This window comes from Caenorhabditis elegans, chromosome V (assembly GCF_000002985.6).
Source record: "Caenorhabditis elegans chromosome V".
Classification (NCBI taxonomy): domain Eukaryota; kingdom Metazoa; phylum Nematoda; class Chromadorea; order Rhabditida; family Rhabditidae; genus Caenorhabditis; species Caenorhabditis elegans.
Genome location: NC_003283.11, coordinates 6,950,197 through 6,971,092, shown reverse-complemented (window position 1 = coordinate 6,971,092; position 20,896 = coordinate 6,950,197). Strand labels below are relative to the sequence as shown.

The following is a 20,896-nucleotide window of genomic DNA, read 5'->3' as shown; positions in this document are numbered from 1 at the left end:
AAAAATGGAAAATTTATTCAAGTAACATAATTAACGATAATAAAAGTTGATTGGAAATTGTTTTAATTGAAAATATAACATATAAAATGGACCCTGAGTTACTCAGCTCGCATTGTTTTATTTTTGAGCTTACTTTTTCCAAAAGTTTGTCTGAAATTTTAAAATATTTTAGTGATTAAATATTGATAAGGGTGACATTGAGATTAATTTAATTTTTAAACAAAAATTGTGAAACTTTGTTTGCTTCTAGGCCACATTTTTATTGAATGTCTTTAAGTTCGATCTGCCAGGAAAAACCTTATTTGCAACTTTCCTTATTTCTCCTATGAGTTTCTGTTTGGACAGATCGTTGTTCAGTTTTTTCGGTGTTATTAAAACAGGTTTGATAAATAAAAAAAGCGCCAAACTTACAACATTCGACAAAACGAAAAAACATAGTAGTGAGCTGTCAAAGTGAAGCAATGGAATTGTGTAACTCAACCAAGTTTTTTATGTACCTATTGAATTTTCTCGTAGACCCAACTATTGATAATCGGGATTCTTCCAGTGTTTTTTTCAAAGCGGGTTTTTTTCAATAGACAGTTATCGTATTTGCCTTTCAACTTTTTTTTTCTCTCCTCCCATATAAACTGTCGGCTATCAATGACTCACTTTTTTTGCTAAAAGCTGATTGCCTTTTTATCCGCTACAATCCTCCACCAGTATCTACCATGCCCATCGATCACTTCTCATCGTGTCAGGATGCGCGCTTATTTTCTCTCCCTCTTTCTATCTCTCTCTCTTCCTGTTCTTCCGAACGCCAATTACCAATGCCCAGGGACTGTCTCAGTCTCTCTGGGTGTCATCCGGGAGATTCATGTGTCTGACGTCTCTATTCATTCAACAATCCGCTAGAAACAAGGTCAGCACCTCTTCTTCTCACAATCTTTCTGCCGCGGCGTCTCGCCTCTCACTATTTGCTTATGCATCTTCTGACAGTCCACAAAAAAAGTTTCGCGCTAGTTTAGAACGAGATCCTCCTTTCCTCATTTTTTCAAACAATTTGCATGTTCCGTTTCTTTTCTTTTCAGGTCAGATTTTAGTTCATTTAAGGTACATCTTTCAATATGAAGCTAAGGATTCGAAATCCGTCAGGTATTCTCCAAGAATACCTGGCTCACCTGTTTTACCAGTATGGTCTTTTTATTTACGATAGACCACGATTTTTCACATTGGGACCCCTCATACTGACTATCATATTTTCCTTCGGTATTCTGAATATGCGAACCGAGGTAGGGGTCCAGGAATGTATCCGTAATGAGATTAGTCTATATTCAGGATGACTTGCGATTCTTGTACTCTCCCGAACACTCACTTTCTCGCGAGGAATATCAAGTACATAAAGATTTTAGTGGAGATTCAAAGAATAAGTAAGTGAAGATAAAGGTAAAATGAATAAAATATTGATTCAAAACATTTAAAAAACTTTTCAAACTATCTTAACACAGATTGACATACTCCAAAAATGTATAGTTCCAAAACTGTTAACTTTAGTGCAATGTTCCACCGCGGACCTCGATCAAAGTCTGTAGAGCCTGAATTTCTTTAATGTTTAGATGCTCAGAAGTTGGCGATAAATTTACAAACTACGATGAATCTATTAAAAAACGAATAAAAATTTTTTTACAGTTCATTTGTATCTATTACAATTCAAACATCTTCCGAAGATAAGAATTTACTGAAAAAGGACTTGGCACAAAAGTTGATCCAGCTGAACAAGTATGTACTTGAGAAAATGGAAATTCAAGTTGATGGGAAGATAGTGAGTTGAAGGAATATTATCAAAAATCAATCACAAAATTATTTAAAAAATTCAGATAAACTTTGGAAAAGAAGTATGTTCACGAATGAAGCAATGCGAGCTGAGTAACACTATTGCAACAATATTTTTGGATACTTTTTGGAGTGAAAAGGTATGCTTTTTAGTTTGATTCAATTTCTACTCCAAAAATTTCAGCTCCGAAAAGACCCGCGAATCAAGATCGAATATCCCACAATGAAATTTTTCGATAATAAGTTTTTCTTGCCCACTCATTTTTATGGAGTGCAACCAGGTGGTCCTTTAGGAATAGAAAGTATCGATATGGTGCATTTTGTATATCAAATTCCAGCTTATAATGAGGTAATTTTCACAGCCACAGCTTTGGTTTAAAAATCAATTTTAGCATACATCAGAAGAAATGTCCAAAATCTTCGAACAATCTTTAACAGCTTTATTGGAGAACCAAACGACATTCGACACTTCAATGTTCAGCTTGTCAATTCTGAAAGATGAAATGCAGAAAAATTCCACGTACACCATGCCGTTTATTTCTCTTACAATTCTCTTACTTTTGTGCTTCACAGTGGCATCATGGTAATTATTTTTGATACGGATAATTCGAAAATTTTCAAACAAAATCACTTAATATCCTTTCAGTATGACTGACAATTGGGTGACATCAAAACCAATTGAAGCCATGATCGGAATTCTTGTCTCTTCAATGGCAATTGTATCAGCTGGTGGATTGTTATTTGCTCTAGGAGTACCATTTATCAATCAGGTCACTGTTATGCCATTCATCGCCTTGGCTATTGGAGTTGATGACGTTTATGTTATGCTGGGTGCTTGGCAAGATACCAGAAGAACTCTCGATGCCAAAAAAAGAATGGGGTTAGCTCTGGAGGAAGCTGGAAGTGCAATCACAGTTACTTCACTTACTTCAGTGCTCTCTTTTGGTATTGGAACATACTCAACAACTCCTGCTATAGCAATTTTTTGTAAATTCATTGCGTTGGCTATCATGTTTGATTGGTTTTACCAGCTAACGTTTTTTGCGGCAGTTATGGCTATGGGAGCAAAGAGAGAAGCAGCTGGATATCATTGCGTGTTTGTCTGGAAACGTTGTGATCGAGAAGAAATTGCTAAGGCTAAAAACGAAAATGCAATTTCACCAACAAGATACTTTTTTGAAAACATATTCGCGCCATTCATCTGCCGCCCATCTGTTAGATTCTGCATGGTCAGTTAAAAAAAGTGTAACTCTTTAAAAATTTTTCGCGAAATCTTTCAGCTCAACCTATATGTTGTGTACATTGCGATAGCTTTCTACGGATGTTCCCAGCTCACTCCAAATTTGACACCTTCTCAATTGGTTGTTGACGATTCTCCACTTGTTCCTTATCTCAACTTGGCTGAAAAGAAAATTTGGGCAGAAGGTTTAATTGGAAGAATCTATGTCAACAACGCACCTGACTTTAGTAAAAATCCGGAAATGGTATGCTCTCAATTTGAACGCTTATTCGAAAAATACAAACTTCCAGGTGGACAGAATGCTCCAAATGGTAAACGAACTTGAATCAACACCATACTCCATGGGTCCAAATTCGACAAACTTCTGGCTCAACGAGTTCAACAATTATCGGCAATTTTTCTTCCAAGAAGATGCAAAGTAAGGAGAAATTGAATTTTAATCAAAATTCAATTTAACTATTTAGATTCTACGAAACACTAAAATCATTCCTGAAAGTTTCATTCAACAGTCATTGGGAAACCGACTTGGTTTGGGACACTCCAGACAAGTCCTCAAAAGTAAATTTTTGATTTGTTTTTATAGAAATTGTGTTCTTTCAGGGTGGAACAAAAGTCGAAAAATTCGTGTTCACCACGGCTTTTAAAATTTCAAATTGGAACATTCGAACATCACTTCTCCTAACATGGCGTAACATAACATCAAGCTATCCCGAATTCGACGCTCTCGTCTTTGACGAGAACAACTTTTACAGTGATCAAATGCTGGAATTACAGTCGACTATTCTTTCTTCTCTGGGAACAGCCATCATTCTTTTGAGTGCTAGTAAGTTTTTTTTAGAATTATGAGCTGAAAATATAAATACATCAAAACGTTTAAAAAATTTTAAAAAAAGGAGTTTCCACTTTTTCCAATAAAACAAAAAAGGAGTACGCGGGAAATTAGTCCTAACAATTAGAATTTTAAAAAAATGTAGCTGGCCCTCGCGGCAAGTTTATTGGTATGTGACTTTCTAATTTTCACTCCAAGGTTCAATTTCAAATTGAAAAAAGTTTGCTTTCAGTTTGTATCATGTTCATTGCGGAATCCTACATTGTATTCTGGGTCGTATGCACTCTCATTTCTATGGATATCGGAACAGCAGGACTATTATCTTTGTGGGGAGCTGATTTGGATCCTATGACTGTCGTTAATATTTTAGTATGTTTGGATAGTGTTGCTAGAAAATTAAAATGTATCACTTTGAGCAATATTTTCCATTCTCAGATGTCTATCGGACAATGTATTGATTTTGCAACACACGTGGGAATTCGAATCTACCGTTCTGAATACTCTGATCCTGATGAAAGAATACGAGACGCGATGGGAGCAATTGGATGGCCCGTTGTTCAAGCAGGAACATCTACGTTACTTGCCATTGTCGTGATGCTTATGGTTCCTTCATCGGCTGTTCGAATGTTTGCCCGTACTAGTGTTCTAGTTGTGGGAACTGGATTTTTCCATGGGTTGATTATTCTTCCAATTATTGTTCGATCATTTGCAACCAATGCCAAAGCACTTGCCCCCTCAAATCATTGATTTTATTTTTTTTGTTAATTACAAAATGCGGGTGTTAGAATTTTAAAACAAATAAATTTATTGAGTTCTATGAATTTGAATGACAATTTCAAATAATTAACTTAGAAAAATGCTAGCAAATTTCATGGCACTGGTTAGCTTTCAATACAAGAACGGCAGCAATCGTTTCGTTTTTCCGTTGAATTCTTCCGGAGAGCCCATCCTTTGGGCGGTACATTGGATTCACTGAATCTAATCCAAAATAGAAAGAGTATAAGTTTTGGCCTCGTAGAAATGGTCTCAAGATATTACAGTACTCCTCCCCCTCCGTAGACCTATAACTTTCACTGATGCAGTCTGCAGAGCCACGAATTGCACAATAATGAACATTCAGAATAGTGTCTCGTCCAGTTACATTGTACCTGGAATTTTGCTCAAATATAATAATTTTTGCTTTAAGCTGGAAATAAACCTGTAACCATAACAAGAGGAATAGTCCATCCATTGAGGCTCGGATTTGAAATATGTTTGATTATTTCCATTCAAATTGATGTGCCGTAGCATTGGCGTTTTATCTTTCGGCTTTGCACCGGAATCTAAATTTGAAAATAGAATACCATTTTTTTTTAAACTTAGAGATTACATCCAACTGGTAGTTTAACCTTCGCCTTCTTTTTTGACGGCGCTGCACGCGGAAAACGTTTCTCACATCTGAAATAAAACTTTAATAGTAAAAATCTCAATTTTGAGGTAATTATCTTACTTTGTCTGACACTCTTCTTTTGTCAAAAAATTATTTCCACTTTTTCCACACCCGGTGTAGTGAAATCCTTTGCATTGGCGTGCTCTCTTGTTAAAATAATATCTATTTGACATTGCCTCACACCAACTTCCACGATCCAAAGATTCCATACACGGATCTGTTCCAGTGACTTCACACGCTTTTTGACAAATTTCAAAAGTGTCGAAGCGATTTGGATTTCCTCCACAGCCACCGTAAAGAAATTGATCGCAGGTTCCACGGGTCAAATTGTAGAACCAAACATAGCGAAGCTGATTACAAGAACCCCAATCGGGCGAGAACGAGCAAATACCTAAGATATTCCTATTAGTTTATTTTTTCTTGTAATCAAACTTACGAGGGTCATTACTGTTCATAAGCCCATTACATGTATTTTCACATATATCCTGTGTTGCAAATCTATTTCGATTTCCTCCGCAGCCAGAATAAGTAAATGATGTACATTTCTGATTACCATATGTCCATCGTTTAAGTGGATTGGTGCTTGAGTTCTTACCGCAAATGCCACGATCTCCCGGAGGCTCGAAACAAACTGAAATTGTATTTTGTTCCTATATTTTTCTTATATACTAAACAACTGTGTTTCTTTTTCTGTTTTCATACGATGTCAATTCAATTAGTCCAATTCTTATTTCAAATACTTTATTAGATCGAACGGCAAAGTACGGATGTTAGTAAAAGCTCAGAACTTAAAAAGTGGATCAAACTGAAATGACAAACATACAAAAACAGAAAGGGAAAGCAGACACACAACCGGGAAATTATCAAAGATCGAGAAGTGAGAGAAAGGAAGAGAGAGAGAGATTCAAATGGGTATCTTAACTAAATAATTGAAAAAAATGTTTCATCAAAGCTGTTGAACCTTTGCACGAATCTTGCGGATTCCAAACTTTGGCCTACCCTCGCTGCTTGCTCGAGTCTTTCGTTCCAGTTCCCGAGGCACGTCTGACTGTGAGCATGTTCGCTGGCAGATTTCATACGAGTAGAAATTGTTCGCATTCCCACCACAACCCAGATACCACATCTGGGAACATTTACCTGGAAGTATACAATTTTTGTGTTGAAATACACATTCCTTTCTTCAAAGCTCACGTTTTGTCGTTTCAATAAATAGTAAAACAAATTATCTTTTGAAAATTAAAAAAAAAATTACAGTTACTGTGGGTCTCGTTAAATTCGAGGTTTCAAATTTGGCAAATACTCATTGACTCCAAAATCATTGACTACCTGTTTTCATTGCCTTCCTGTTCTCATTGCCTACTTGTTGCTCGTTGACTACCTTTTCTCATTGCCTACTCTTTCTCATTGCCTACCCTTTGCTCATTGTCTACTCGTTTTGTCATTGTCTAATACGCCAGTTTGATACTACTGATACGCCAGTTTGAAAATACTCAGTTCAGAGAGTTTTGGAGGTTATTTCATTCTTAGATCGAAAGCCACCATCAACTCCAGAACATCCTTGTCTGACACGTCTGATACTACGGTGTCATGTTCCTATATGCTCAAAAGCAAAAAAAAACGAGTGATTGACTCCGACTCCGAATGAATTTCTTATGCCAAATTTCATTGTTATTGATTTTACGTTCTTTGCCACTTTTTTTTCAAATTTTTAATTGTTGTATTTTGTTGCTATTGTTGCCATTAATGTTGATGGATAATGAATGTTGCCCAGCCTTTGCGTGTCCTATCAGAATTAATATAAATTAAAACATGACTCAGCTACTACTAATTGTTGCCCAAAATGTTGTGTACAGATTGAATGATTGTAAATATGTATACCCTTTGAATAAATGAACAAAGATGTACCTATGATGTATTCTTGGAATACGGTCCTAGTACGTGCCTCTTGACTGATGAAGAAAACGAGTAGACAATGAGCAAAGGGTAGGCAATGAGAAAGAGTAGGCAATGAGAAAGGTAGTCAACGAGCAACAAGTAGGCAATGAGAACAGGAAGGCAATGAGCACAGGTAGTCAATGAGAAAGAGGTAGGCAAAGAGCAAGGGTAGTCAATGAGCAAGGGTAGTCAATGAAAACAGGTAGTCAATGATTTTGGAGTCAATGAGTATTTGCCTTCAAATATTTACCAAAACCTACTGTTTTTTTTTGTTGAACAATTCTGGAAAATATGTATCATTTCAAAGCAGTAAACTAAACAAAATCCAAGTATGTCATCCTAAATTTCAGTGCAAAAAGTATTAATCGAGCGTTCAAATGAAGCAGAATTCAAATAATTCGAAAAATTTTCTGATTTTTCAATACGAAGTCGTTTCTACGAAGTCGTTACATTCCAGTTATTTGAAAACCGTTTGTTTAGAAACAAAACATAGGTTTTTAAAATTTTCTTTCGCATAGCTGTAATAAGATGTCATCGAACATCAGCTTACCATAATTCCTATCATAATAGAATCTGAATCCGGCTTGCGGCAGGCAACTGTCCTCATTCTTTCCATAACCAATGTGCATGGGAAGATGACAGTCTACTTCGGCTTCATTCATCGAATTAAATGCAAAACACAAGTTTTCACACTGAGAAACTGTCATGAAACGATTCGAATTTCCTCCGCAACCAGAATAGGCAAATGGACGACACGTACGTGACGCTCGGTCGTAGTAAAATGCAGGATATCTAAAAATTGTTTAGTGAGGAAATATAGGGATCAATAATGAGGTTACGTTTCTTGGCAAGATCCGATTTCAACCGGCTCAAGGCATCTGAATTTTGATTCCTCTGTAGCCAGCTTTGACGAAATTTCAAATCCAGGATGTTTGCAATTTGAGGTACACGACTTCTCATCTGGGAAAATATTTTGAGACGAGGAAGTGCATTCATCCCACCAGAACGATGAACAGTCTCCGGATGATTGCTGGAAAATTCACTAATGTATTTCTAACTTTATTTCTGGTTTCTTGTCTACATACATCGAAATACCATTTCTCAGTCCATTGAGAGTCTCCGCAAGATTCCGTGTACTTTGTGTCAAACTTGTCAGCACAAATTGCTGAAAAATACGTTTCCTATATAGTGGTCTTTTTTAATTTTCAGTTGGTTTCCGAAAGTTCTCTCCAATTTACCTGGTTTCCTTTCGTCACGTTTTCTCTCACAGATCCATTGGCAAGCCTCCAAGGTGCTAAAGATGTTTTGATTCTCTCCCTTGCAATTTCCAAACCAGAACATTTTGCAAATTCCAGAAGACATGTCAAAATAGTAATATTGCTGAGGTTTCTCAGCTGAGCACGATGTCTCATACGTGGTATCGAATGGTTGCAGACAAGCTTCTGTACAAATCTAAATTACAGTTTCTTCCCCGAATTTCGAAAAACTTACGTGTCAACTCTCTCGGTGGAGATTCACAGAGATCTTGGCAAACTGTCATATCAGCGAAAAAGTTTTGCGATTTCGATTGACAGCCTCCCCAATGGAATGCAACACACTTCTTCCGGTCATGATCAAAATAAAATCGATTCGTAAATTCTCCATGTCTACAGTCCTCCAGATATCGTTCATCAAATTTGTCCAAACAAGATTCTCAAACAGTTTCAAAAATTAAATTGCATTTCTAAAATAATTTACGTACTTCCTGCAGGTTGTGGATGTCTTCCTTCACACTTCCACTGGCAAGTTTCTAAGTCATCAAAATTGTTTTTCGATGAGCTGAAGCATCCGTTGCTCCAAAACATGCGACAAGAGCGAGTGTCTTTGTCGTAGAAATATCTAGTTGAATGAATTTTTACAACTGTCTTTTTTTTAAATAATTTTAAGTGCAATTCGTGTTCACTTACCTGTTGCTCCAAGATTTTCCATCTCCACACGGTTTTGACAAACTTGCATTGTACACTTCTAAGCAATCAGCTAAAATTTGAAATCATTGTCAATCCCTTTAGGTTAAATCTTACCTGAAACTGTAACAGGATGCTGAACCATTTGCGAATATGCTAAATCCTCTCTGCCCTCATGTTCCCGTTTAACATCAGCAAACTTCTGATCGAGGTCCACTTTGAATCGATGCTCCGGTGAGATGTGTGCCTTTATTTTCAGAATAATTGGACTCGATAATTTTGTGGCAGCAGGCACCAAATGCGCTGATCCCGAAACGAAAATTACCGTGTTAGAAGAAGATGAAGACGAAGACGATGATGAAGTTTCTTTCGATGAATTTTCTTCTTGAGGAGACGGCAAAATTTCGGCAGACACTTCCGAAGATTGTGCACCTAAACTTTTGAATTTTAAATTGAAAATGGAACAATTGTTATTTGAATTTTACCTCCATACATGGGCATGTCGGTGGGGAATTTGTGAGCACACGAAGTTCGACATGTCTGAATTAATTTTTTGAATCATTTATCTACAAAAATGATCCAAACAAAAATTCAACAAACACTTGCGACAGCAAAAATACCTCCTTATCAAACCAAATATTTCTGCTACTAGTGTGGCATCCTCCATACCAAAAAGCTTTGCATTTTTCAGCCTTCGAATCGTAATAGCTTCTGACAACCCAAGTGTCCCCTAGACAGTCTTCATCCCATTTCGGATCATACTCGTCATCGCATGGATCATTTATTGATCGAGTCGATGGTAATTTTGTGGTTACTTCTGTTCTTTCAGTTCTTTCTTTTCTTGATGGTACCGTAGGTGGAGATTTGTCGATAATAGTAACTACGTCTGGTTTTTGCAAGTCATATTTGATATAGTCATTGCTCGCAGATTCAATTCTTCTTACAAACTCTTCTGGTTTTGTATATCCCGGGTGTTCTCCTGTTTTCATGTCGTGGACGACTCGATCAATATGGCTGTAGAAGGCTGGAGCCGTTTCAGTTTTTTCTCCTTCAGAAACATTGACAATATTTGAAGCAGTTGGCGTAGGGGCTCTTGGTCTAAATGTTTTTGTTGGAAAAAGGCGTATGCGTTCCTGTTTTTCTGTACGCTGGAAATTCCCGTCTAGTTCAACTACTGTTGAGTGTTCTTCTGAAGGAAACAAATCTTCGGAGTGAGGGTAAGTAAGCTTCAGGCTAGTGGTAAGACGATCTTTACGGGGAGGAACAGGAGTGCTCAACTCGCCGGGCGGAATGTAAACTTTCGATGAGAAACTTGCAGGTGTAGCATACTTGTGAGCACAGGAATGTCGACAGTTCTGCAATAATAGAAACGTTTCTTAGAATCTTACCGAAAAAACGAACCGCATGATCAGGAAAGAAGTTTCTACTCTCAATCTCGCAACCTCCGTACCAAAACGACTTGCAAGCACCTCGATCAGAATTGAAAAACCACTGAATTTCCCACTGATCATTTTTGCAATCTTCCTCAAGCTTTGGATGAAGGGGCTCGTCGCAAAGATCCTCTGGGCGATCTAGAATCTTTATAGTCTCTAGAACAGTTTTCTTCTCTTTCTCAACAAAGTCATCAAAGCTTGTAGTGGTCGAAGGACTTTGCGGCGTGGAAGATGCAGTCTTTGTAGCTTGTGAGACAGTTGACTTGTGAGTGGAAGGACTGCGCATACGAGTTGTGGTAGGAGAAGAAGTAGGAGAAGATTGTTTTGGAGTTGTAGAAAAATTATCAGGAAGTGCCAGTAATTTCTTCTGAAAAATAAATGTTAAAGTTAACATGGTTCTATAAACACTTACTCTGAACTCAGCCATGTATTTCAATCTGTCGAATTTAGTAGTAGCTGTGACTTCTGATTTTATTGCGAAGTTAACGAAGCCTTGCTCGTGAGCTGGCGGAAACTTCTCTGGTAATTCTGAGGACTCATCCGGATTTAGAGCTTCTAAAAACACACGCCTAAAATTTTTCCACGAAAAATAAACTAACTATTCAAAATTAAGTTTAATGGATCACTTTGCTTGTAGTTGGAACGTTTAGGTTCTTCCATTTTTGTTGTGGTAGGTGCAGTAGTAGTAGTTGTAGTAGTGGATGTTGTTGTAGTTGTTTCAGGATCCATTTCTAAAAGTAAAATACTAAAACATACGAAAACATAAAAGCTTTTACTTTTTAAAGCTTCTCCAATTTTCTTCACACATTGATTATTACAATCATCGAAATTCTTGAACAAATTTTTTTTGCTAAAATCTTGATCTCCACAAGAGGAATCGTACCAAAATGCTTCGCATTCCTGAAACGATTGTTTTTTTTAAAGAATTTGAACAATTCCAAAAAAAAAACCAACCTTGAACTGTGCATTCCAATAGTACAACTCGGTCCAGTCTGCCGAAGTGCATTCATTTCTCAAGGCATCGTCATATTCCAAATCACAAGTTGACGGAGTTGATAACACTTTTTCAGTGGGCTCTTTATTTTTAAGATGTTCCAAAATATCGTGCTCAATTTTATCTTCTTTCTTCAACTCAGAAGCCTCGTCGTGTTCAGTTTGAGCGGGAAGAATTCTCAGTATCTCAGTAATCTCGGTAGGTTTCTGATTTTGAGAATTTTGTTTCAAAAACTCGTTGGGATTGAACCCATAATGTTGAGTTTCCTCTGTCTCGGAACTCAAAACATCTTCCAGATAGTTTTGTGGTTTTACTTTGAAGAAAAATCCGTTCTCCTCGCTTTCCTCTTCCGGGGCTGCTGTAGTTGTAGTCTCATCAACAATTCCAGGTGTTTCTGATGTTTCAACTTCCTCAATTTTGCTTTGTTCATCGGGAACAGTTGTAATTGGTACCACATATTGAGATTGGACGCCATCACATTTATTTTTGCAATCTTCAAAAGTTTCGAAAAAGTTCTTCCCAGCTCGGTCACGTGGATCGCATGAAGAGTCATACCAGAATGGCTCACAATCCTTAAACTCTGAGTTCCAGAAAAACTTTTCTGCCCAATCGGCTGAAATGCACTCTTCTCGAAGGACGGGCTCAAATTTGAGGTCACAAGAATCTGAAATACTTAACATTACTTGTTGTTTGTTCACATACCCTTACTATGTTCTGGTGTCAACTGATGTACCAAGATTTCCGCATCATCTGCTTCTTTGTGTTTTTCAGCTGTTGATTTTGTCTTTCCTTGTGAAAAGTCAAGATTCAGTGCTGGCTTCAATGTAATCGGTTTCAGCGGCCAGTCATCAGCTGATAACGGGCGGTTTGGTGTCACTGGTGACGAAGGTGACGAGAATAAATCAATTTTGTAATGATTACCTAAAAAGTATAAACATATTTCAAAACTTTGAAGAGTCATGTTCTCACTTTTCAAATCGTTTCCATTATTGAGATCAGATGAAATTTCGAGAACTGGATGGTGCGAGAGAGATTGACCTTTTGACTTTAAATAGTCTCTTTGATTGGACACACAAATAACATCACAAGTCTTAAATTTTGAAAAGTAAGTTGTAGGATTTAAACTGAAAATTGTAACCTGTAAATCCGCAAAAAAATTTCTCGAAGTTGTCTTGCATCCACCATAGAAAAATTGTTTGCATTGAACACTATCAGCATCATAGTAATATCTAAAAAATCATTTAAAACTCATTTCAAAGGTTTTACTTTGTATGGTTTTCAAAACTCTGCTCATTCTGATTTTCCGACGTTTTAGAGCTGGAAGATATTCAGCAAACGGCGAAGCTTTTGCACATTTTTTCACAGATTTTTTCTCATTGTCTTCTTTAAGAAATTTTCAAATGTTTTTAAAGGATCTAAAAATCCTTTGGGGTCACATTGAGTTTTTGAAGAAATAAAAACAATTGATACTTCCTTTTATACCTTTTCAAATAAATTTTTTTAATGTTCTCACTTGATTTCCTGTTTCCCATTGTTGCAATCTTCTTCAGTTAAATTCACATCAAATTCATCCATACATGCCTCTTGCCCGATTTTACAATCCCCATCGGTACTAAACCCAGCGTCACAAACACATTGAAATGACCCAATTTCGTTCACGCATCGGGCATTCGGACCACAAACCGCTCCATTATCACATTCATTGAGATCTAAAAAGTTTGAATAGAATAGTTTCTTGAAACTTTCAAATTTTGAGTTTAAAAGTACAACTTCCGTGTTTCAGTGTTAATTCATACCAAATGAGATATCAAAACTATGTTGTCTTGGCAAAGTGCATTCCGTTGTTTGAAAATGTTGCATTTCTAATGTCACTCACCAATACAGACTTTTCCAAGAGATCGGAAGCCTTTCATACATCCACATTTTCCGTCTAAGCAAGTTCCATAGAGTGGATCGCAATCTTGGCACAAACCATTTCCATGACCCGACTGAAAACTTGACTGTAAAAAAATGTGCAAGCATTTGAAAAATAGGTCAGGAACAGAGTTATCTTACTTCAGTCTTGTTGAAAATCCGTACCTGAACAAGTTCCAATTTTTTCACAGGTAACGTCACAGGCAATCGTTTTGTTGCTGACGGTTCAACTGTACTTTCCTCGTTAACTGTTTGAAATGGTGTCGATGTCGTCGAAGTCACTGTCCTTCTATGTTTCAGTTCTTGAACCTCAGGTTTATTGGGCTGCTTCACACATCTGTTCCGACAATGCGCCCTTCTCATAAACCTATTTGAATTACCTCCACAACCTCTGGAAACCGTGTGATTTATAGGTTCAGTCTCGTGGAGAAAATGGCAATGCTTACGAAAAAGTGAATCGCTTGCATTCATCGACTGCCGCGTCATAATAATAGCGCACAAGTTGTTGAGAACACTTTCCAGTGTCGACTGGTAGCTGAAAAAAGGCACCATTGAAAAAGTTTTGATTGAATTACATAATTTATTCGTTTCAATTTTCTACTAACCCTGTGACTTCAGCGGCGCTAGTTAGGCAAAAACAGAAAAAAAAAAGTTTTAAAGTTCAGCTTGCAAGTTGAGTTATGTAACTTCTCCCGAGGGAAAATAACCCGCGATTGAGCGATGACAAGTGGCACAAAAAAGTATCAGAAAAAGAATTTGAAAGAGAATTCAAAAACACAACAAACCTGACAGAAGTCGATGGCTGTCGCTGCTTGTATAGCAGCTGGGCCTACTGGATGTGATGAGCTCAGCACCGGATTTGCAGAATACCAAGCAAGATCCTTAACGGCTATAACATGTGGTATGAATAAAAGAAACAAGTGCATCTGAAAAACTTTAAAATTGAAATCCCGATTCTAAAATAAAATCAGTACCATTTGATTTAGTTAATCTAGTAAACTTCCATTAGATGGACAATTTGATGTATCTGAAAAGAAACTAATAGAATTAGAAAATGCTCCCAAGAAAAACGGAAAACAACAAAATCTTTGGTCGAATAGCATGTGTGGTCAATTATTCTCGAATGTTGCAATGCGGAGCTGATCTTTTGGGCGAGTTTGGTTTTAATGAAAACCCAAACAGAAGAGTCAAAACAAAAATAAAGCTGCCAGATTTGGAATTAATGAAATTCTAAATTTTTCTGTCATAGGAAAAGGTTTCCTACACTTTTTCAGCCATGTCCAATTTTAAGAAGGTCACTCCTCTTTCTTGTATCTACAAATCTCACACGAAAATGACTCCCAAAAAGATGGATTGTAAAAAAGTGCAGCAGTAGATAATAAATTATAGTGTTAACACCGTAAAGACTAGCACGGCAAATGCAAGGAGTGCAGAGGCTTACTATGAGACGGTCAAGAGGCGCCTCCGTCACGTGGATACGTCGGGTGGAATGCATAGAAGACTGTACTCAAAAAATTTTACAAAAATAGTTATTACTTTTAAAAAACGTTGGTGAGTGAAGAATGGGATTTCAACTAATTTAATTGAAAACTACAGATAATTTTTTGGACAAAAATGGTCTTAGAAGTTCATGAAAACAACTGTTTACTACCGTAATAGTCAGAGACCACAATCATCTTATCCTCCCACACTTCGCTCTCGAAGCAAAACGTCGAAAATGCGCGAATCCATGAATCCGGCAGTGGGTCGTGCCATCCCTATCCATTCCCGCCCATCCCCCGTCTCTGTTTCTCACTTACTCATCTTCTATGCATATTGGCATTGCCTTCTCTCTGCGTCTCTTCATTTTGCCCGTTCATACACAATGAGATGAGAGCAACCAGTAGTTTTGACCAAGAAGGAGGCGACCCCACAAAAAGACGATGAACCATTCGCGTGTGTATTACTAAACTACTGAACGCGAATCACGCAATTAGCCGAGAACTCTCATGCACACATAAACAACTGATCTTGTGTGTCAGATTGTCGGTTGGACAACATGAAGCGAAAACCGAGGATCCACTTGTTTACTAAAAAATTGGAAATTAAAGTTTAAATTATACATTAAGACGAGTATAGTAAGACGCCGAGGACTATTTTTGCAAAATAAATTTCGGCTCCAACTTTAGACAACTTATTATTTTGAGACAATTGTTCAAAATTGTCATACAGTTAAAAAACTACTGTCACACTTCATAATGATATCTCAATTATTTTAACTTTCCTCACCTTTCAAGCATTTCAAATGGGAATCTGAAATTCACATGTCAATTCGAGCTGGGCCATATTTTGAGCTATTTTTCCTTACTTTTTATTTGAAGCTAGACAGATGATAACGAGAAATTCGTGCTATTAATGGCTGTCTAGATGAATATTGAGAAATAAGAATAATTTTTATTCAATTTGTGCATATCAACTAAGTTGGAAAACATGATAGTATGCCAATACAATTCTACAGTTTTCTATCAGAAGAGGTCAAGTTGTGTTAATTTACTGCTTTTGTTGATGCACCAAACTCAATTCTGCTAAAATTCCAACAATTTTATAGAACATTTCTGATTACAAAAAAAACATTTTTGTATGTGTTATGTTCAACGAATTCACTGTAAAATCGTTTTTTGTTAAAAATGCACTGAAATATTTCCTCCGGTGATGTGTCAATTTAAAAAAACCAACTCTAAATAGATTTGTACTTAGTTTAATCATCATCAATATTTCCTCTGCAAGCTCAGCAATTAGTCTGGTAGTCGTCATAAGGACGTGGGCTAACCTGCAAACTGAAATGCTGTTTTCGCACTTTTTTGTTATTTTGGTTGTTAATTTATTCTTGAAATCACGGAATTTACCAGAACTACTTTATTTTTCTTTCATGTATCCAGTTCTTGTCGGCTACCTTTAATGGGATTTTCTGTAAAGTTGTCGCTTTTAAACTAAAACACGGTTCAAAGTAAATTTGATTTCCAGGTTAACTATTTATTGCTGATAACATTTGCGCCCTACTTTTCAATCTCCTTAGCCTTAAAATTCGAAACTTTTACTTGCTATTTGTATGCTCTACCATAAAAATTACCGTTATTCCAATTCAACCTAGTCAGGTTACATTGTAGTCGGGTAGTATTTATGTGCACGGCTCACGTAAGTACAAGTCTAACATTTTACGTCAAAACAATATCATGAAATTAAATGTTTCTATACGTATTCACCAATCCTCCCACTTTGTAATTTTGGAAACAAAAACTACTAGCGTTAGTGTTAAGTTTTTTTAAAATTTGCTTCCCTAGTTTTTTAATACCTGAAATTGCAAGTACCCATTCCATTTCTTTTCAAGTTTCCATTGAAAGTTGGGCTTTAGTTATTATGATGATTTCACAGATCCGTTTTTCGAAAACACAACAGATGTTGTTTGTAGGCGTTGATCTGAATGATTTTCGTTCTCTGTTGTTTGCTCTATTTATGAATAATGAATAACTAATTTAGCAGGTAGACAATAATTGCACACAAATTTAGTTATCTCCTTCTCTCTTTCTCTAGAATATTCGTTTCTGTTCCACTTCCACATCTCCTCTTCAACCAAATTGTGATTCTCTCCGTGTCAAAATGTACTTCGAATTGGATGATGATTTTCAGATGCTGTCAAGCCTTCTCATCACTCAATTTATATATGGAACTATTTCAACTATTATCTATTCTTTGACTGTTGTATTTCTAACAAAAAACTGGAAACATTTCGATAACTACTTCCTGAAGCTTTATATTTGCCAGTTTTTCTTCGTAAGTGTGGTTTTTTTTATTTTATATTACCTCTGCGCATTTGTTCTTACTGTGTTAGTCATAGTTACACTTTTCCAAGTTCTAAGTAATTCGATTTACTTGAAAACTAGTTATATTAGTTTCAACTCAGTTATAAAATGTTTGAGTGTTCGCTCTACAAAAGAACGTTGACTGAAAATGCCAAATTTTCAATTTTCAAGCGCTAATTTGATTAACAAGATAATAATTATTGTTGATTTTTTTTTCACAGTCTAGCCGTGACAGGAAATTTCGTAATAATTTAAAAACGTGATTGAAATGAAAAATGTTTTCTTAAAACATTAAAAACCAGTCTGAAAATATTTTGAGTACTGAAAGAAATGAAAATTGTAGATCTAGTTTTATTTTAATTTTTTAGAATTTACTTAAAATTCCAAGGTATTATATGCAGGCATGAAACAAATGTAGGTCGCCTCGAAGGTGCATTATAGAAATTGTCTCCGTCCTGCTAGAAGAATTAGAATTACGTACTTTGTAGAATATGTGGATGTATTGGAACTTTTATATCACATCAAGACTGCCTGCAAGCACATGCAAGGACTGTTATCTCTCGGGCTGGTTTGATTCTTTATCAAAAGATTCTGGTTCAATGTTCCCATTCAAATTTTTTATATTCTGTCAATATCACTTGGGATTTATGAGTTATTCAAATTTATTTCTGACGTCTATTAATCGTTTCACTTTAATTTTTATGCCAAAGAGATATTTTCAAGTGAGTCATTAGAACATTTGGGTCTTCAATTTCTGGAAAGTTAAATTTGTTTAGATATGGCACTATGGGACATATATTCTGATAGCTTTAATTTTTATTACACCCATTTTGTTTACATATCCATTACTTGTTCATCAAGCTTACTTAGAATACAATCCATTATCAGACACATATGTGGCAAGAACTCAAGCAGATCTTCCGTTTTTATATTCATTCATACTTGTTTGGATGGTAGTTACGGTGCTTCTCAGCATAATTGCCAATATAATTTGCTGGTTCAAAATATCAAAATATAGCAAAGCGGCTCGTCAACAAAGCGATTATCGTCTTTTTCTGGTATCCTTTGTAACATTTGTGATCAACTGCGGAGTATTTTCTATTGCTGTAAGTGATGATAAAAGCCAAACTTAACAAAGTTTTTTGAAGATCAATTTACGGAGTATTTTCATGTTACACTTTAGAATAGGTTTACAGTCATTGAAATATTATCACTTTCTTAAACTCAAAACGAAAACTTCAGATGCTAAACAAAATATCAGCGGACATTGACCCATCGAAACTATTATTGAGCAGCCGAATTGCCCAACTATTAAGCCCATTTGCAAACGACTTGCTCTCTTTGTCAACTCCCTATGTTTTGATTATTTTCAGCAAACGGGTGAGTAATCAAATATGAAAACGTCCGCCTCGCCCTGAGGAAGTATGCAAGGTGTTAACAACAGAACTGATAGCGGTATTATAAGTTCGCACAACAAAAATGGTCACATTAAAGTGGTTTCGCCCTAATAGCATCGTAAATACTTTTCAGAGAGTATTACGAAATAGAGGATGACACTGTCGGCACATTCTCAAAATTCCACAAGCATACTGCATTAATTTTTTAGTCTTAAAAGCTAACATCGTTTTTGGCAATTTGAAAATATTCCTAACTAACAAAATATTAGTTTTTTGGGTTTCATTTCAAAGTTGTAAAGGAGAGCATAAATTGTAAATTTCATTAACAAAAGAGTTTCCAAATTGTGGATGTATGGTGCAAGACTGAAAAGGGAATGCAAAATGTCAATTGAAAGTGATACAGATGAAGAAGGCTTGAATATAAAACTTCAATAAACTCGTTATTTCAATTCAAAACCATAGCCGACAGCCGCCAACCTTTTCTGTCTAAAAAGTGGTCAAAAGCATATTTCCAATAAATCATGTTTTTATAAATAAGAACACCTTACGTCTATATTCTTTAAAATAACGAAGCCTTTCTCACGGTCTACTAGAGCTTCACACCCTCATTCTTGGGGTGGTCTCATCATTATCGTCATATTCTCGAACACTCCTTCTTTTTTATTATTTTCAATTCATTTTTCAGATCCGTCAATCCATCAAGAACTTATTCATAAAAGGAACAGTTGCGCCTTCTTCTATTACTCCATTACAAAATATTCCTGCTTCAAGAATTTGATATTGAGTTTCCTTATTTTCTGCAAGTGTTGCAAGTGACTCAAAAGTCACCGCCTTCATTTCAAAATGACAGAGATAAGAAACACATCCGATTGCTTTTTGGTACTTAAGTCTTGCTGATTTCAATTTGATAGTTCACTTCTCCAAGTCAACTTCTCAAAATGAGCTTCAAATTGTTTGCCACAATTTTCACAATTTTTATTAGTATTTATGCGGTTATTGCGGCAGACGAAACACCTAGCCCTAGCACAGTCATCACCGTTCCTACTGCGGCTCCTTCCACAGGATCTCCAGTAGATCCTGCTTCTTTAACTACTCCAACATTGAATGCAACCGTTGGTGAGTTAGAGCAATTATAATCAGTAACAATATGATAGAACTATAAATTACAGGATCATCGACTTCGGTAACTGCTTTTCCACAAACAAATGCAACAACAGTGATTCCCGCGCAAAACAGTTCTTCTGACACTACGCCAGTGTCAGCAGTAACATCAACTATTGGTGAGCGAACACCACTTTTTCGTCCTTCATAAAACTCTTTTAGCAAGCATAGTTCAATTTAATTAAATTCATCATTCAATTTCCAGCTACGACTACAGCATCAGCCTATGGAGTCAGTGTGTTTTTCTCGATGGTACCAATTGCTGCTACTCTACTCATCTAATTTTTTATGTACTGGTTGATTTAAATTTTTTAAATATTCTTTTATACACATATCTTTCAATAAATGTGTATTTGCATCTTTCGAAATACATTCTGTTAAGCAGAGTTGATAAGCAGAATCGGAATTAAAATACATGTATTGCTTGTTGTAGCATTCCTAATAATATTCTGCACGTAATAAAACAACAAAATGATGTCAAACAAAAACATTATCGGACTGATAAAATATTGATAGACCCTTCCTAAGAGAATTTCCGTGCGACGACAGTTCCAGTACAGCTGATAACATATTCTGGTTGTCTTGCAACAGTTAAACATTTCAACACTGGGATAATCTTAGTAAATTAAATCTGAAAAATACATTTTATAAAACATCTAACCAGAAAATAATTGCAACTTAACCTATTAACAAAATGGACCAAGAATATTTTGGCATTTGACCCAAGCTTCTTGCACAAAAAACATTTACATTGTCAGAAGTTGGCAAAAATTGGGCAAAGCTTGGAAAAGACGCTATGCCGAGACTGAAAATAGTTTTTAAAATACAGCAAAACTAGTTCCAATAAAATAAAAATAAAATTCCAATACATCCACATATTCTACGGTTTTTATGTATTTTCATGTTATAACAATTTAATGTGGAAATTTGAAACTTCTCAGCAACTTTATTCTACATAAAGTGTGTAGCA

General features: G+C 36.1%; 4 protein-coding genes and 2 non-coding genes across 15 annotated transcripts; 5 read left to right on the top strand and 1 right to left on the bottom strand.

Moving 5' to 3' along the window:
* The first annotated feature begins 1,092 nt into the window (after window positions 1–1,092).
* Window positions 1,093–4,697, top strand: ptr-15 (SSD domain-containing protein). Its single transcript, NM_072359.4, has 13 exons — window positions 1,093–1,271; window positions 1,318–1,409; window positions 1,669–1,801; window positions 1,857–1,952; window positions 1,997–2,161; window positions 2,205–2,395; window positions 2,459–3,041; window positions 3,093–3,296; window positions 3,343–3,470; window positions 3,517–3,610; window positions 3,653–3,875; window positions 4,114–4,250; window positions 4,317–4,697. The coding sequence occupies exons 1-13, from the start codon at window positions 1,107–1,109 to the stop codon at window positions 4,626–4,628; spliced, it is 2,523 nt and encodes an 840-aa protein (NP_504760.1). The 5' UTR covers window positions 1,093–1,106; the 3' UTR covers window positions 4,629–4,697.
* Window positions 4,668–14,556, bottom strand: mec-1 (the record flags this gene model as incomplete). 10 transcript variants are annotated; one of them, NM_171477.7, is made up of 31 exons in its annotated part: window positions 4,668–5,029; window positions 5,080–5,203; window positions 5,251–5,318; window positions 5,371–5,701; window positions 5,747–5,941; window positions 6,310–6,447; window positions 7,796–8,037; window positions 8,085–8,275; window positions 8,331–8,410; window positions 8,484–8,687; window positions 8,737–8,937; window positions 8,987–9,123; window positions 9,192–9,261; window positions 9,306–9,435; window positions 9,514–9,620; window positions 9,674–9,728; window positions 9,809–10,543; window positions 10,590–10,988; window positions 11,034–11,176; window positions 11,221–11,352; window positions 11,398–11,521; window positions 11,576–12,279; window positions 12,324–12,536; window positions 12,585–12,705; window positions 12,754–12,844; window positions 13,129–13,324; window positions 13,492–13,615; window positions 13,671–13,920; window positions 13,976–14,064; window positions 14,315–14,455; window positions 14,504–14,556. In NM_171477.7, the coding sequence occupies 30 exons, from the start codon at window positions 14,453–14,455 to the stop codon at window positions 4,741–4,743; spliced, it is 6,024 nt and encodes a 2,007-aa protein (NP_741559.3). The 10 variants fall into 10 exon arrangements, with proteins under 10 accessions (NP_741559.3, NP_001024117.2, NP_001367617.1 ...); NM_001028946.6 differs by having other exon boundaries at window positions 4,692–5,029; window positions 13,492–13,603; window positions 13,695–13,920; NM_001380680.1 differs by lacking the exon at window positions 14,504–14,556 and having other exon boundaries at window positions 4,741–5,029; window positions 10,590–10,985.
* Window positions 14,118–14,281, top strand: T07H8.10. Its single transcript, NR_068992.1, has one exon. It is a non-coding gene; the product is annotated as an Unclassified non-coding RNA T07H8.10 (non-coding RNA).
* Window positions 14,557–14,949: 393 nt separating the features above from the next.
* mir-256 lies at window positions 14,950–15,050 on the top strand. Its single transcript, NR_002404.2, has one exon. It is a non-coding gene; the product is annotated as a pre-microRNA mir-256 (primary transcript).
* Window positions 15,051–17,195: 2,145 nt separating this feature from the next.
* Window positions 17,196–19,543, top strand: srg-31 (Serpentine receptor class gamma-31; the record flags this gene model as incomplete). The annotated part of the gene is made up of 5 exons (NM_072357.5): window positions 17,196–17,339; window positions 17,857–18,090; window positions 18,145–18,474; window positions 18,611–18,748; window positions 19,451–19,543. The coding sequence occupies 5 exons, from the start codon at window positions 17,196–17,198 to the stop codon at window positions 19,541–19,543; spliced, it is 939 nt and encodes a 312-aa protein (NP_504758.1).
* A 143-nt stretch (window positions 19,544–19,686) lies between these two features.
* Window positions 19,687–20,286, top strand: T07H8.11 (MS Related Protein). The gene is made up of 3 exons (NM_001368454.4): window positions 19,687–19,881; window positions 19,935–20,045; window positions 20,132–20,286. The coding sequence occupies exons 1-3, from the start codon at window positions 19,704–19,706 to the stop codon at window positions 20,206–20,208; spliced, it is 366 nt and encodes a 121-aa protein (NP_001355523.1). The 5' UTR covers window positions 19,687–19,703; the 3' UTR covers window positions 20,209–20,286.
* Window positions 20,287–20,896: the final 610 nt, after the last annotated feature.

What these genes read in the sequence shown, in the direction of transcription:
- T07H8.11 (NM_001368454.4), top strand. Translation starts at nt 19,704, where the DNA reads ATGAGCTTCAAATTGTTTGCCACAATTTTCACAATTTTTATTAGTATT. An exon ending in AACATTGAATGCAACCGTTG is followed by an intron (nt 19,882 to 19,934) that starts GTGAGTTAGAGC and finishes TATAAATTACAG; the next exon opens with GATCATCGACTTCGGTAACT. An exon ending in AGCAGTAACATCAACTATTG is followed by an intron (nt 20,046 to 20,131) that starts GTGAGCGAACAC and finishes TTCAATTTCCAG; the next exon opens with CTACGACTACAGCATCAGCC.
- ptr-15 (NM_072359.4), top strand. Translation starts at nt 1,107, where the DNA reads ATGAAGCTAAGGATTCGAAATCCGTCAGGTATTCTCCAAGAATACCTG. An exon ending in ATACTTTTTGGAGTGAAAAG is followed by an intron (nt 1,953 to 1,996) that starts GTATGCTTTTTA and finishes CAAAAATTTCAG; the next exon opens with CTCCGAAAAGACCCGCGAAT. An exon ending in TTAGTAAAAATCCGGAAATG is followed by an intron (nt 3,297 to 3,342) that starts GTATGCTCTCAA and finishes ACAAACTTCCAG; the next exon opens with GTGGACAGAATGCTCCAAAT.